Source organism: Salvelinus alpinus, chromosome 10 (genome assembly GCF_045679555.1).
Source record: "Salvelinus alpinus chromosome 10, SLU_Salpinus.1, whole genome shotgun sequence".
Taxonomy (NCBI): domain Eukaryota; kingdom Metazoa; phylum Chordata; class Actinopteri; order Salmoniformes; family Salmonidae; genus Salvelinus; species Salvelinus alpinus.
In genome coordinates, this window is record NC_092095.1 from 43,670,081 (window position 1) to 43,686,399 (window position 16,319).

Genomic DNA, 16,319 nt, shown 5'->3' on the forward strand with positions numbered 1-16,319 from the left:
GAGAGTATCCTGTCCCAGAGAATTGCCTCAGAGCTCAGGCCGTGTCCTTTTTAGTCATGGTACTCTCCACAGACAGACCACCATCATGTATCAACTCTCCTCTCTTGAACACCGCAATGAGTTGACGTGTGTGTGTGTGACCTGGATGATGATGTTTGAAGGAGCTGCCCCACTACCACACTGTCTAAGCACCAGTGATCTATGTCTGGTTTTGGACATGGTTGAGTTTAACTGGAGATCTGTCTGTTTTTGTTCCACTCCCAGAGGAGGCAAATACTTTGAGCAATTTGGTTGTTAAGTCAAGTTCCCATAATAGTCTCAATCCCCCCCCCCCCTCCATCCTGTTGGCCCCTGTGTTGTATATCTGCCCAGTGAAAGATCTTTCCAGGAGGTACTGACTCTTAAGTTACCCTCATGAGCTTAAGATGCATTGTACCATTGTGTTGGTCTAAATGTTACCTTATGTTTTGCTGCCATGTCCCTAGTCCCTCTGAGGACTTGGAAGAACATTCCTGTCTCCAGCTGCTAAGCTTCATAGAATAGAAATAGCCTTGTTGTTTTTCTAACTTGACACCTCGCTGGCATTTTACAGGCATATTTTCTCATTCAAACGTTTCCTTGGAACTCTGTGCTGGACTAAAAGTCAAACCAACAAGAATGTTGGAGAAAATAACAGGGGCTGTGGTTTTGGTTCTGACCAAAAACATATAAATCATCTTCATTTACACTGTCCAGAGATCTCAGATGATTATTTGACCTGGTACAAAGTAGGTGCAAGACATTTTGGGCTCAAATCGGTGTTGCGTGAACTTCAACTTTTGCTGAAGCACTCAGCTAAAGGAGCAACATTTACAACATTTAGTCTCTAACATGAAGACATCTCAACAACTGAATCACATTATAGATTATTAGTTTATTAGCTTAGACTTATTAGGTCTAGGATACATTCCTTTAGAGAGTTTGGAGCTGTAGGTTGTTGGCCTTAACCTGACTGAAGGACCTTTGGTCAGTTGCATTACTGCAACACAGAAGTTGGGTAATGCCATGGCAGAAGAACTAATTGTGGCTCTCGGCTCTTCTAAGATCAGTCAGTCAGCCAGTTAGCCAGCCAGCCAGTCAATCAGTCAGCCAGTCCAACAATCAGTCAGCCAGTCAGTCTGTCAGCTATTCAGTCTAATCTGGGGGTCGCAGACAGGCTGTCTGTGCAGCTAGGCTCTGTATAGAACATGATGGTGTACCACACACACACACACACACACACACACACACACACACACACACACACACACACACAGAGGCGCTAAGGAATGCGTCACTCAACACCATACAGTACTGACTGCCAGAACTCCCCCCTCACCATGTAAAGCACTGAAAATACAGCAGCACTCTTAATGCAGTAACTCTGCCTAGCGATTGGTTTCATTGACAGGTCAGGGGTATACTGTATATTTTGGTCCTATGACAGGTCCCTACCACACATTTCGATGGTGTGTAAAATGGGGAGGAATCCGAATTCATAACTAGCTTCTTTATCTCTGGCCGGCTGGTCGTACCAGCGTTATTGTAAACCATGTGCATTACTGTACACAAGTTCAGCATGCTGATGATTATCAGTTCCATGTTGGACGGATGTCCTCAGTAGATAGGCATTTGCAGAGGTTTGTCCTGAAGTCTAATCCCTAAGATCGGTGTGTTGAACTGAGACAGGAAGTTGGACATAAATTATTCAAAATTCTCCATATTGGTGCACTCTCAACTAGAGGTCGACCGATTATGATTTTAAAACGCCGATACCGATTATTGGAGGACCAAAAAAAGCCGAAGCTGATTTTGTTGTTGTAATAATGACAATTACAACAATACTGAATGAACACTTATTTTAACTTAATATAATACATCAATAAAATCAATTTAGCCTCAAATAAATAATGAAACATGTTCAATTTGGTTTAAATAATGCAAAAACAAAGTGTTGGAGAAGAAAGTAAAAGTGCAATATGTGCCATGTAAGAAAGCTAATGTTTAAGTTCCTTGTTCAGAACATGAGAACATATGAAAGCTGGTGGTTCCGTTTAACATGAGTCTTCAATATTCCCAGGTACGAAGTTTTAGGTTGTAGTTATTATAGGACTATTTCTCCATACGATTTGTATTCATATACCTTTGACTATTGGATGTTCTTATAGGCACTTTAGTATTGCCAGTGTAACAGTATAGCTTCCAACCCTCTCCTCGCCGCTACCTGGGCTCGAACCAGGAACACATCGACAACAGCCACCCTCGAAGCAGCATTACCCATGCAGAGCAAGGGGAACAACTACTCCAAGTCTTAGCGTGAGTGACGTTTGAAACGCTATTAGCGCGCACCCCGCTAACCATTTCACATCAGTTACACCAGCCTAATCTCGGGAGTTGATAGGCTTGAAGTCATAAACAGCACAATGCTTGAAGCATTGGGAAGAGCTGCTGGCAAAACGCACGAAAGTGCTGTTTGAATGAATGCTTACGAGCCTGCTGGTGCCTACCATCGCTCAGACTGCTCTATCAAATCATAGACTTAATTATAACATAATAACACACAGAAATACGAGCCTTAGGTCATTAATATGGTCGAATCCGGAAACTATCATCTCGAAAACAAGACGTTTATTCTTTCAGTGAAATACGGAACCGCTCCGTATTTTATCTAACGGGTGGCATCAATAAGTCTAAATATTCCTGTTACATTGCACAACCTTCAATGTTATGTCATAATTACGTAAAATTCTGGTAAATTAGTTCGCAATGAGCCAGGCGGCCCAAACTGTTGCATATACCCCGACTGTGTGTGCAATGAACGCAAGAGAAGTGACAATTTCACCTGGTTAATATTGCCTGCTAACCTGGATTTCTTTTAGCTAAATATGCAGGTTTAAAAATATATACTTCTGTGTATTGATTTTAAGAAAGGCATTGATGTTTATGGTTAGGTACACGTTGGAGCAACGACAGTCCTTTTTCGCGAATACGCACTGCATCGATTATATGCAACGCAGGACACGCTAGATAAACTAGTAATATCATCAACCATGTGTAGTTATAACAAGTGATTGATTGTTTTTTATAACATAAGTTTAATGCTAGCTAGCAACTTACCTTGGCTTCTTACTGCATTTGCGTAACAGGCGGGCTCCTCATGAGGCAGATGGTTAGAGCGTTGGACTAGTTAACCGTAAGGTTGCAAGATTGAATCCCTGAGCTGACAAGGTAAAAATCTGTCGTTCTGCCCCTTAACAAGGCAGTTAACCCACCGTTCCTAGGCCGTCATTGAAAATAAGAATGTGTTAACTGACTTGCCTAGTTAAATAAAGGTGTAAAAATGAGCAAAATCGGCGTCCAAAATTACCGATTGTTATGAAAACTTGAAATCGTCCCTAATTAAAATCGGCCATTCCAATTAAAATCGGTCGACCTCTAGTGTAGATTGCTGAAAAAAAATATTGAATCCATTTTAGAATAAGGCGTAACAAAGAAAAAGTCAAGGGGTCTGAATACTTATTCCACATTTAGTTGTTACAGCCTGAATCCAAAATATTTTTCACCCATCTACCCACAATACCCCATAATTAAAGTGATTTTTTTTTTGTTGAAATTGTTGCAAATTTTGGGAAAATGAAATACAGAAATATCTAAATTACATGCACTACCTTTCAAAAGTTTGGGGTCACTTAGCAATGACCTTGTTTTTGAAAGAAAAGCATTTATTTTGTCCATTGAAATAACATAAAATTTATCAGAAATACAGTGTAGACATTGTTAATGTTGTAAATGACTATTGTAGCTGGAAACTGCACATTTTTAATGGAATATTTATTTACATAGGCGTACAGAGGCCCATTATCAGCAACCATCACTGCTGTGTTCCAATGGCACATTAATGTTAGCTAATCGAAGTTTATACTTTTAAAAGGCTAATTGATCATTAGAAAACCCTTTTGCAATTATGTTAGCACAGCTGAAAACTGTCATTCTGATTAAATAAGCAATAAAACTGGCCTTCTTTAGACTAGTTGAGTATCTGGAGCATCAGCATTTGTTGGTTCGATTACAGGCTCAAAATGGCCAGAAACAAAACTTTCTTCTGAAACTCGTCAGTTTATTCTAGTTTTGAGAAATGAAGGCTATTCCATGCGAGAAACCGCCAAGAAACTGAACATCTCGTACTACGCTGTGTACTAGTCCCTTCACAGAACAGCGCAAACTGGCTCTAACCAGAATAGAAAGAGGAGTGGGAGGCCCCGGTGCACAACTGAGTAAGAGGACAAGTACATTAGAGAGTCTAGTATGAGAAACAGACGCCTCACAAGTCCTCAACTGGCAGCTTCATTAAATAGTACCCGCAAAACACCAGTCTCAACGTCAAGGGGCGACTCCGGCATGCTGGCCTTCTAGGCAGAGTTCCTCTGTCCTTTGTCTGTGTTCTTTTGCCCATCTTAATCTTTTCTTTTTATTGGCCAGTCTGAGATGTCTTTTTCTTTGCAACCCTGCCTAGAAGGCCAGCATCCCGGAGTCACCTTTTCACTGTTGACGTTGAGACTGGTGTTTTGCGGGTACTATTTAATGAAGATGCCATTTGAGTACTTGTGCGGCGTCTGTTTGGGGGTACAGAGATGAGGTAGTCATTCAAAAATCATGTTAAACACTATTTTTGCATACAGAGTGAGTCCATACAACTTATTATGTGACTTGTTAAGCAAATGTTGAGACTTGAATTTATTTAGGCTTGCCATAACAAAGGGGTTGAATAATTATTGGCTCAAGACATTTAAGCTTTTCATTTTTTATTAATTTGTAGACATTTCTAAAAACATAATTCCACTTTGACATTATAGGGTATTGTGTGTAGGCCTGTGACTCAAAATCTAAATTTAATCCATTTTAATTCCAGTTTGTAAAACAATAAAATGTGGAAAAAGTAAAAGGGTGTGAATAGTTTCTGAAGGCACTGTATAGGGCTCCAGACCATGTGACCACCTGACCATCAAGAACTCTGGGCCCTAAGGCTATATCAATTAACTGGTATCCAGCCTAATGTCTTGTATTTGTACTATAAATGTAAACAAAAAATACAGTATTCACTGCTAGCTTTTACTGTATCCTCACACTAACCTCATGATGTTGTGACTTTTATTTTTCAGATGGACCTGAAACTACTTCTGATATCAACATTGTTAGGAGTCATTTGTTACAGCAGTGCTCAGCAAGGTAAAGTTATACTCTCTCATATATCTCAAGTTTGTCCTACTTTCTTTAACTTCTACCTTGTTAAACAAAATCAATCCTCAGCAGTAACCTCAGTATTCTGTACACAGTACATCTAATCATATTATGTCATAAACGATGTAGGCCTACATGCAATACAGAATGGTGACTAATAGCCTGATTTTCCATGGGTGAGTCGAAGCAAAGCGAGCATGCTGCTGTAATGTAATGATGTCAGAAGAAGAAGCAGCTCCACCTAGGCTTTTTGGAGCTTAGTAGTGAGGACATCATGGAACAGCGGAATATTCCGTTCTGGCTCCAATTATTGTTCTCCCTGAGCCGCACCGTTCTCCTAATTCCAAATGAAACAATGTGTAAACACTGGGGCTTTTTGCCTGCTTAGTCTTTAGGAGTCTATAATGAGTTTGCTTCTCTTCAACCTTCAGAAGGGAACGAGTGCATCAAGGCCAATGCCAAATCCTGTGGGGAGTGTATTCAAGTGGGAGCGAAATGTGGATGGTGCACAGACCCAGTATGTGGATTTGAATTTGTCAATAACTTTGTTACTGCATTGTTACTGTAACTGACTCGGCATTAGAACTCATAATGCAATCAAGGAGAGAAGTGTGCCATCTAAACTGTCCCTTGGAATTACAACACTAGTGTGTCGGACAATATTGTTTATAACCTGCTTTGAAGTGTAGGAAATATATTTTCAGAAAATAAGGACCTTACATTTTGGGTGGATTTCCTCTGAGTGCATAATGCAACTTGTCAAGATACTGACTTAACCTCCTCTCCTCCCTCTCCCCCAGGAGTTTCTTAAGCAGGGCGAGGCCACATCAACCCGCTGTGACGAGCTGGAGTCCCTGAGGAAGAGAGGTTGCGATGACGCCAAGATAGAGAACCCCCGAGGCAGCCAGCTGGTCCTGAAGAACAAGGCTGTGACCAACCGCAACAAGGGAGCAAAGAAACTAAGACCAGAGGACATCACACAGATCCAGCCCCAGAAACTCACCCTTAGCCTCAGATCCGGTGGGAACTTTGATAAGGGTGCATCCCAAATGGCAACCTTCTCCCTATTTAGTTCTACTACTTTTCGCTCTGGTCAAAAGTAGTGCCTTATATTGGGAATAGGGTGCCGTTTGGGACGTAGTCTTAGTTAAAACTTTGTTTCAGCCATAACTTCCCGTTTGATCATTGCTGAAGCAATTTTGCTGAGGGTTGCTGTTTCCTGATATTTTCTGTGGTCTTTCACTGTTATGTTGATTTAGTTACAGTATCCTCTATTTTCTTTGAGAGTTTAAGCTATCAACTGTACAGCTCTTATTATGATGTGGAAGGAAGGAGTGCTCCTTGCACTCTTCCGTGCCAGAGGCTTATTTGACAGGGACAATGAACCTTAATCAACATTTCACTGTTAAGATCAATTTAAATGTGCCAGAGTTAGCAAAAGGGCAAATTTTCATCCATAGTCCCTGGTTTAACCTTTCCTATCTGTTTGTATACTGTAGGTGAACCCCAGTCTTTTAATCTGAAGTTCAAACGAGCTGAGGATTACCCCATCGACCTCTACTACCTGATGGACCTCTCCTACTCAATGAAGGATGATCTGGAAAATGTAAAGAACCTGGGAACACAGCTGATGCTGGAGATGTCAAAGATCACATCTGATTTCAGAATCGGTAAGATTATGAATCCGCCCCGGTATGAGGAATGGGATGTCCATATTTCTTTGAACTTTTTCTCCACAACAACTTGATCTCTTCTGCTTTCAGTGCTGTTTTGGTGTATAATTATACATTTTATACAATACCCATAATGTTATGTGTAACATATCCAGTTTTATCTTAGTAAAGATGTTCTGAAGCTAACAAATTGGTGTCCTGTCTCCTTACCAATACAGTTTATAAGCTGTATATCTTTTCTTCTTTTCTAGGTTTTGGTTCCTTCGTTGAGAAGACTGTGATGCCTTACATAAGCACCACCCCAGCCAAGCTGCTGAACCCCTGTACTGGGGACCAGAACTGCACCAGTCCATTCAGCTATAAGAACGTCCTGAAGCTGACCAGCAATGGACAGGAGTTCAACACCCTGGTGGGACAACAGCAGATCTCTGGAAACCTGGACTCACCAGAGGGAGGCTTTGATGCCATCATGCAAGTGGCTGTCTGTGGTGTAAGTATTATGTTTTTATTATAATATACAGTACCAGTCAAAAGTTTGGACACACCTGGTCATTTCAGGGTTTTTCTTTATTTTCACTATTTTCTACACTGTAGAATAATAGTGAAGACATCAAAACTATGACATATGGAATAAAAAACAAGTGTCAAACTAATCAAAATATATTTGAGATGAGATTCTTCAAAGTAGCCACCCTTTGCCTTGATGACACTCTTGGCATTCTCTCAACCAGCTTCATGAAATAGTCACCTGGAATGCATTTCGGTTAACATGTGCCTTGTTAAAAGTTAATTTGTGGAATTTCCTTTGAAACAATCAGTTGTGTTGTGACAAGGTAGGGTTGTATAGAACAGCTCAAATAAGCAAAGAGAAATGACAATCCATCATTACTTTGTTGGGTTCTGAGAATATGAAATATACTTATTAACTTCTCTAGGATATGTGGGACTCTAACGTCCCACTTGGCCAAAAGCCAGAAAAAAATGCAGCGCGCCAAATTCAAATATATTACTATAAAAATCAATCTTTCATGAAATCACACATGAAAGACACCAAATTAAAGCTACACATTTTGTGAATCCAGCCAACATGTCTGATTTCAAATAGGCTTTTCGGCACACCAAACGATTATGTTAGATCAGTATATAGCCACAGAAAAACACAGCCATTTTCCCAGCCAAAGATAGGATTCACAAAAAGCAGACATAGTGATAAAATTAATCACTAACCTTTGATGATCTTCATCAGATGACACTCATAGGACATGTTACACAATACATTTATGTTTTGTTCAATAATGTGCATATTTATATCCACAAATCTCGGTTTACATTGGCGCCATGTTCAGAAATGCCTCCAAAATATCCGGAGAAATTGCAGAGCCACGTCAAATAACAGAAACACTCATCATAAACTTTGATGAAAGATACATGTTTAACATAGAATTAAAGATACACTTGTTCTTAATGCAACCGCTGTGTCAGATTTCAAAAACACTTTACATAAAAAGCACACCATGCAATAATCTGAGACGGCGCTCAGATATAACAACATTTCTCCGCCATGTTGGAGTCAACAGAAATACGAAATTACATGATAAATATTCCCTTACCTTTGATGATCTTCATCAGAATGCACTCCCAGGAATCCTAGTTCCACAATAAATTGTTGATTTGTTCGATAATATCCATTACTTATGTCCAAGTAGCTACTTTTGCTAGCATGTGTAGTACACGTGTCCAAACGCTTGCGCAGATGCAGGCAAACGTCGGATGAAAACTTCAAAAAGTTATATTACAAGTCGAATAAACTGGTCAAACTAAGTAGATAATCAATCTTCAGTATGTTGTTATCATAACTATCCAATAACGTTCCAACCGGAGAATTCCTTTGAGTCTCTAGAAGTAATGGAACGCAAGGCGATATCATTTGGAATGCGCGTGACCAAGAACTGGCACTCTGCCAGACCACTGACTGAAACACCTCCCATCCGGGCCCACATCACAGTAGAGGCTTCATTCAGCGTTCTACAGACTGTTGACATCTAGTGGAAGGCGTAGGAAGTGCAAACAGATCCATATATTACAGGGATTTGAATAGGCGATGAGTTGAACATCGACCAGCCTCAGAATTCTCATTTCCTGTTTGGATTTTTTCTCAGGTTTTTGCCTGCCATATGAGTTCTGTTATACTCACAGACATCATTCAAACAGTTTTAGAAACTTCAGAGTGTTTTATATCCAATAGTAATAATAATATGCATATATTAGGATCTGGGACAGAGTAGGAGGCAGTTCACTCTGGGCACGCTATTCATCCAAAAGTGAAAATGCTGCCCCCTGTCACAAATAAGTTAATGTCACTGAGTGAGAGATGGTAATGTATAACGTTTACATTATGTCAGGATAGGTTATTGTTAGCCATCAGGGATCCTATGGGAGGGATCCTCTGGGAGGAGAAGAGACACAGTCTGGTACCAGTCACCATGACAGACGTGAGTTGGGGAGGAGGGAGCACAGGTCAGATGAAGTGAGGAAGAACAGATATCACTAAGGTTCTGTCTAGCAACAGAGATGCATTGGCTGTTCAGATCTGGAGGAGACTCAGCAGAGGAGAAAGGGTTAAATATCAGTGCTTGTGTGAAATGTCGTCGTCTGTTCAGCTTATCGATCCTTTGGGAAGAATAAACTTGATTTGAGCTTTCATGGTGTCCGTTGAGTTCTTACTCTGAAAATTACAGGTCAGTCAATCCGGAATATTTCAAGAACTTTGAAAGTTTCTTCAAGTGCAGTCACAAAGACCATCAAGCGCTATGATGAAACTGGCTCTCATGAGGACCGCCACAGGAAAGGAAGACCCAGAGTTACCTCTGCTGCAGAGGATACGTTCATTAGAGTTAGCTGCACCTCAGATTGTAGCCCAAATAAATGTTTCACCGAGTTCAAGTAACAGACAAATCTCAACATCAACTGTTCAGATGAGACAGGCCTTCATGGTCAAATTGCTGCAAAGAATCCACTACTAAAGGACACCAAGAAGAAGAAGAGAATTGCCTGGGTCAAGAAACACGAGCAATGGACATTAGACCGGTGGAAGTCTGTCCTTTGGTCTGATGAGTCCAACCTCCGTGTCTTTGTGATACGCAGAGTAGGTGAACGGATGATCTCTGTATGTGTGGTTCCCACCGTGAAACATAGAGGAGGAGGTGTGATTGTGTGGGGGTGCTTTGCTGGTGACACTATCAGTGATTCATTTAGAATTCAAGACACACTTAACCAGCATGGCTACCACAGCATTCTGCAGCGATACGCCATCCCATCTGGTTTGCTCTTAGTGGGACTATCATTTGTTTTTCAACAGGACAATGACCCAACACATCTCCAGGCCGTGTAAGCGCTATTTGAACAAGAAAGAGAGTAAATAAGTGCTGCTTCAGATGACCTGGCCCCCACAATCATCCGACCTCAACCCAATTGAGATGTTTTGGGATGAATTGGACCACGGAGTGGAGGTAAGGCCGCCAACAAGTGCTCATCATGTGGGAACTCCTTCAAGGCTGTTGGAAAAGCATTCCATGTTACACTAGGGGCCTTAGCTGAGACGTCTACATGTGGCTTGGAGAAGGCTGAGAAAGACAGAGAGCACTGAGAATAGTGTGTTGAAAACACCAAAAGAAAGATGCCCAGGGTCCCTGCTCATCTGCGTGAACGTGCCTTAGGCATGCTGCAAGGAGGCTTGAGGACTGCAGATGTGGCCAGGGCAATACATTGCAATGTCCGTACTGTGAGACGCCTAAGACAGCGCTACAGGGAGACAGGACGGTCAGCTGATCGTCCTTGCAGTGGCAGACCACGTGTAACAACACCTGCACAGGATCGGTACATCCGAACATCACACCTGCGGGACAGGTACAGGATGGCAACAACAACTGCCCGAGTTACACCAGGAACACACAATCCCCCCATCAGTGCTCATACTGTCCACAATAGGCTGAGAGGCTGGACTGAGGGCTTGTAGGCCTGTTTGTAAGGCAAGTCCTCACCAGAAACAACGTCGGCTATGAGCACAAACCCACCGTCGCTGGACCAGACAGGACTGGCAAAAAGTGCTCTTCACTGACGAGTCGCTGTTTTATCTCACCACGGGTGATGGTCAGATTCGCGTTTATCGTCGAAGGAATGAGTATTACACCGAGGCCTGTACTCTGGAGCGGGATCGATTTGGAGGTGGAGGGTCCATCATGGTCTTGGGCGGTGTGTCACAGCATCTTCGGACTGAGATTGTTGTCATTGCAGGCAATCTCAACACTGTGCGTTACATGGAAGACATCCTCCTCCCTCATGTGGTACCCTTCCTGCAGGGTCATCCTGACATGACCCTCCAGCATGACAATGCCACCAGCCATACTGCTCGTTCCGTGCCTGATTTCCTGCAAGACAGGAATGTCAGTGCTCTGCCATGGCCAGCGAAGAGCCCTGATCTCAATCACATTGAACACATCTGGGACCTGTTGGATCAGAGGGTGAGGGCTAGGGCCATTCTTCCAAAAAATGTCTGGGAACTTGCAGGTGCCTTGGTGGAAGAGTGGGGTAACATCTCACAGCAAGAACTGGCAAATCTGGTGCAGTCCATGAGGAGGAGATGCACAGCAGTACTTAACTATGCCCTTTTTTTCTCAATTTCCACCTGACTGAAGTGCCCAAAGTAAACTGCCTGTTGCTCAGGTCCTGAAGCCAGGATATGTATATAATTTGTACCATTGGAAATAAAACACTTTGAAGTTTGTAGAAATGTTCAAATTATGTAGGAGACTATAACACAATAGATATAGTCTCCTATATTGTAAGAGACCATGCTCTTACAATGGAAAGTATAGGGGCATACTGAATTCTAGCTCCCAGGATGCAATTCCTATGGCTTCCACATGGTGTCAGCAGTGTATGTTCAAGGTTTCAGGTTCATAACGTCCAAAACAAATAAGAAATGAGTTTTAGTTCAGGGACACAGTCTTGGAAATTCGTGTATGGGCACACCATGAAGACAAGACGCACCTGCTAAAGTTTCCTATTGAACCTACTTCTTTCCAAAATAAATATTATAGTTTGTTTACATTTTAGGGTATCTGAGGAGTAAATAGAAACCTATTTTGACTTGTTGTAACAAAGTTTAGGGATAGATTTTCGGATTCCTTTCTCTGCAAGTTGAACGAGTGGATTACTCAAATCGATGGCGCCAACTAAACAGACTTCTTGGGATATAAAGAAGGATTTTATCTGACAAAACGACACGTTATAGCTGGGACCCTTTGGATGACAAATCAGAGGAAGATTTTTTTTTTTAAGTGAATATTTAAATCGCCATTTGTGATTTTATGAAACCTGTGCCGGTGGAAAAATATTTTGATGTGGGGCGCCGTCCTCAAACAATCGCATGGCATGCTTTCATTGTAATAGCTACTGTAAATCGGACAGTGCAGTTAGATTAACAAGAATTTAAGCTTTCTTCCGATATACGACACTTGTATGTACCTAAATGTTTAATATCCATAATTTTTATGATTATTTATTTGAATTCCGCGCCCTCCAGTTTCACCGGAATTTGTCCCCCTAGCCCTAAGACGTTTTAAATAGCTGTTCCTAGTTTTTTAAATATATTTCCGGAATCTTTCCTATGTTTTGTAATTTTGTTCTCTGGTATTTGTCTCTGGTGTCCTTTTTCTGTATGTGGTTTTATTTTACAATGACTTTGTATGAGCCTCTCTCTCTCCTTCCTCCCAGGAGCACATTGGCTGGAGGAACGTCACCCGTCTGCTGGTGTTTTCCACTGATGCTGGCTTCCACTTTGCTGGAGATGGGAAACTGGGAGGGATTGTTCTGCCCAACGATGGGAAATGCCACCTGGAGAACAACATGTACACCATGAGCCACTACTATGTATGTATAATAATACATAATGTAGTTTATTATACAACGGGTGATTCTAATCCTGAATGCTGATTGGTTATAACTGCTTTCCAGCCGGTGTCTATGCCTTGAAATGCCTATTTACTCTGTTCAATCTCACTGCGCAAGCTTTGCAAAATACATTTAGAAATCTATATTATTCAATTATTGAGTATGTGTTGCCAAGGGCTAAAATAGAAGTCAGTTCTATCTGTGACGTACAAGTCCTGCCTCTCCCATCTCCTCATTGGTTTATAGAAGCAGGTACCCACGTGCCATCTCCTCATTGGTTATACCCACGTGGGTGACTGAAAGACGAACGAGGTCAGAAGCAGTAATGCACCTAATTTATGAAAGTAGACAATCGCAATATAAAGTCAAGAGAAGAAAAAGCCTAGGAGGGGAGATGACTAGAAACGATTTGGTTGACCATTTTATGTGTGGATTAATTGTCGGAGTAGAGGACCTTGTGCATTTCATGTAAAATAACAACAAATGTTTTATCCCAGGACAAATTAGCTAGCAAGTGCAAGCTAGCTAAATTGCCATAAATGTTTAATGCTTTTCGACCAGTCCCCAAATGAATGTAATTGGTTCAGAGTTTGTTTTGATATTTTAACCTGCGTGTCGTGATCGCGTTTGGTGTGGGGGAACAAAATAAATGTATGCACGATGGCGCACGCGCGCAGCCGGTTTGGGTTCGGTGTTAGGTAAGCACTGACTGTCACCACCAGTGTATGTAAACAAACTATAGTTTTGGCAAGTCAGTTAGGACATCTACTTTGTGCATGACAGAAGTATTTTTTCCAACAATTGTTTACAGACAGATTATTTCACTTAATCACAGTTCCAGTGGGTCAGAAGATTACATACACTAAGTTGACTGTGCCTTTAAACAGCTTGGAAAATTCCAGAAAATGTAATGTCTTTAGAAGCTTCTGATAGGCTAATTGACATCATTTGAGTCAATTCGAGGTGTACCTGTGGATGTATTTCAAGGCCTACGTTCAAACTCAGTGCCTCTTTGCTTGACATCATGGGAAAATCAAAAGAAAAATCAGCCAAGACCTCAGAAAAATATTTGTAGATCTCCACAAGTCTGATTCATCCTTGGAAGCAATTTCCAAACGCCTAAAAAGGTTCCTTCGTTAATCTGTACAAACAATAGTACGCAAGTATAAACACCATGGGACAACGCATCCGTCATACTGCTCAGGAAGGAGACGCGTTCTGTCTCCTATAGACGAACGTACTTTGGTGCGAAAAGTGCAAATCAATCCCAGAACAACAGCAAAGGACATTGTGAAGCTGCTGGAGGAAACCGGTACAAAAGTATCTATATCCACAGTAAAACAAGTCCTATAAAATCGACATACCCTGAAAGACCGCTCAGCAAGGAAAAAGCCACTGCTCCAATGCCGCCATAAAAAAAGCCAGACTACGGTTTGCAACTGCACATGGGGACAAAGATCGTACTTTTTGGAGAAATGTCCTCTGGTCTGATGAAACAAAAATAGAACTGTTTGGCCATAATGACCATTGTTATGCTTGCAAGCCGAAGAACACCATCCCAACCGTGAAGCACTGGCGTGGTAGCATCATGTTGTAGGTGTGCTTTGCTGCAGGAGGGACTGGTGCACTTCAAAATAGATGGCATGAGGGAGGAAAATTATGTGGATATATTGAAGCAACATCTCAAGACATCAGTCAGGAAGTTAAAGCTTGGTTGCAAATGGATCTTCCAAATGGACAATGACCCCAAGCATACTTCCAACGTTGAGGCAAAATGGTTTAAGGACAACAAAGTCAAGGTATTGGAGTGGCCATCACAAAGCCCTGACCTCAATCCTGTAGAAAATTTGTGGGCAGAACTGAAAAAGCACGTGCGAGCAAGGAGATCTACAAACCTGACTCAGTTACACCAGCTCTGTCAGGAGGAATGGGCCAAAATTCCCCCAACTTATTCTGGGAAGCTTGTGGGAGGCTACCTGAAACGTTTGACCCAAGTTAAACAATTGAAAGGCAATGCTACCAAATACTAATTGAGTGTATGTACATTTCTGAACCACTGGGAATGTGATGAAAGAAATAAAAGCTGAAATAAATAATTCTCTACTATTACTCTGACATTTCACATTCTTAAAGCAAAGTGGTGATCCTAAAACAAGGACTTTTTACTAGGATTAAATGTCAGGAATTGTGAAAAACTGAGTTTAAATGTATTTGGCTAAGGTGTATGTAAACTTCCAACTTCAACTGTACATGCCAATGATTTGTTTAGCATAGCAATGTCGAATGAATAGAATTAAGACTGGGTCAAAAGATGAGGAAATAACTAAAGCAATAATGCCCTGGAACCCAGGAATTATGGCTTCACCCCGGGCCTTAGAACAGCCCTTGTCGGGAGTTGTCACACTATAATGCCCGGGTTCTTAGGCATTATTTCTTAAATAATACATTGCTATTTACTGTATGTATTGTGGCTTTTTCTTTGTCTTCTGTGTGGTCTGTATTTTGAATATGAAAAGATTTGAAGGATATGGGCTACTTGCCTTAGTGATGTCATCAAAGGGCTAACCTGGTACCTGTACTTCCTAATTGTCTCCCTGTAACAGGACTACCCCTCCATCGCCCATCTGGTTCAGAAACTAAGTGACAACAACATCCAGACAATCTTTGCCATCACAGAGGAGTTCCAGCCTGTTTACAAGGTCAGTCAGTTGTTCCTGTGTGTGTGGGAAAACACTTATTTTCAAGTTTCTGTGCTTCTCTGTTGGAGGAAGCCCAACCCTTTGAAGAGCAGAGAAACATTTACCTTTGCTCTGCAGCATCTGCTCCTTTTTACTAGTAACATATCTTTGGACATCTGGTTGTGTCCCAAATGGCAACAATTTCCCTATATATTGCACTACTTTTGTAGTGCACTTTATAAGGAATAGGGTGCCATTTGGGACACAAGCCTCTGAATGTTAATTTTTGCCCTCTACTGCTTTTCAAGCCATTAAGATGTCTGCCTGGAGTTTGACAATATTCCTTTATCATATCCACATCAGTCCCAATGCTTGGACAATGTTTGTCAACCTCGGGAGAAGGTCTGATTATTTGATTCAACTGTTAGACTTGGGATACATCCCAAATGGCACCCTACAGTGCCTTCGGAAAGTATTCAGACCCCTTGACTTTTTCCACATTTTGTTAGGTTACAGCCATATTCTAAAATGTATTAAATCATTGTATTCTTCATCAATCTACACACAATACCCATAATGACAAAGCAAAAACAGGTTTAGACATTCTTGCTAATTTATAAAAAAATTAAACACATTTCAATAAGTATTCAGACACTTTACTCTGTTGAAGCACCTTTGGCAGCAATTACAGCCTTGAGTATTTGGGTATGACGCTACAAGCCTGGCGGACTGGTATTTGGGGAGTTTCTCCCGTTCTTCT

General features: G+C 41.4%; 1 protein-coding gene across 3 annotated transcripts in view; it reads left to right on the forward strand.

Annotated features, from left to right (window-relative positions):
* Nucleotides 1–16,319, forward strand: part of LOC139532068 (integrin beta-1-like) — a 40,883-nt gene that overhangs the window by 12,933 nt on the left and 11,631 nt on the right. For 2 of the 3 annotated variants that reach the window (XM_071329198.1, XM_071329199.1), the window contains exons 2-8: nucleotides 5,178–5,244; nucleotides 5,688–5,773; nucleotides 6,057–6,276; nucleotides 6,756–6,926; nucleotides 7,181–7,419; nucleotides 12,705–12,860; nucleotides 15,485–15,580. In XM_071329198.1, the coding sequence (XP_071185299.1) occupies nucleotides 5,178–5,244; nucleotides 5,688–5,773; nucleotides 6,057–6,276; nucleotides 6,756–6,926; nucleotides 7,181–7,419; nucleotides 12,705–12,860; nucleotides 15,485–15,580 (1,035 nt within the window). The remainder of the gene's footprint in view (nucleotides 1–5,177; nucleotides 5,245–5,687; nucleotides 5,774–6,056; nucleotides 6,277–6,755; nucleotides 6,927–7,180; nucleotides 7,420–12,704; nucleotides 12,861–15,484; nucleotides 15,581–16,319) is intronic. The other variant, XM_071329200.1, reaches the window with a different exon arrangement.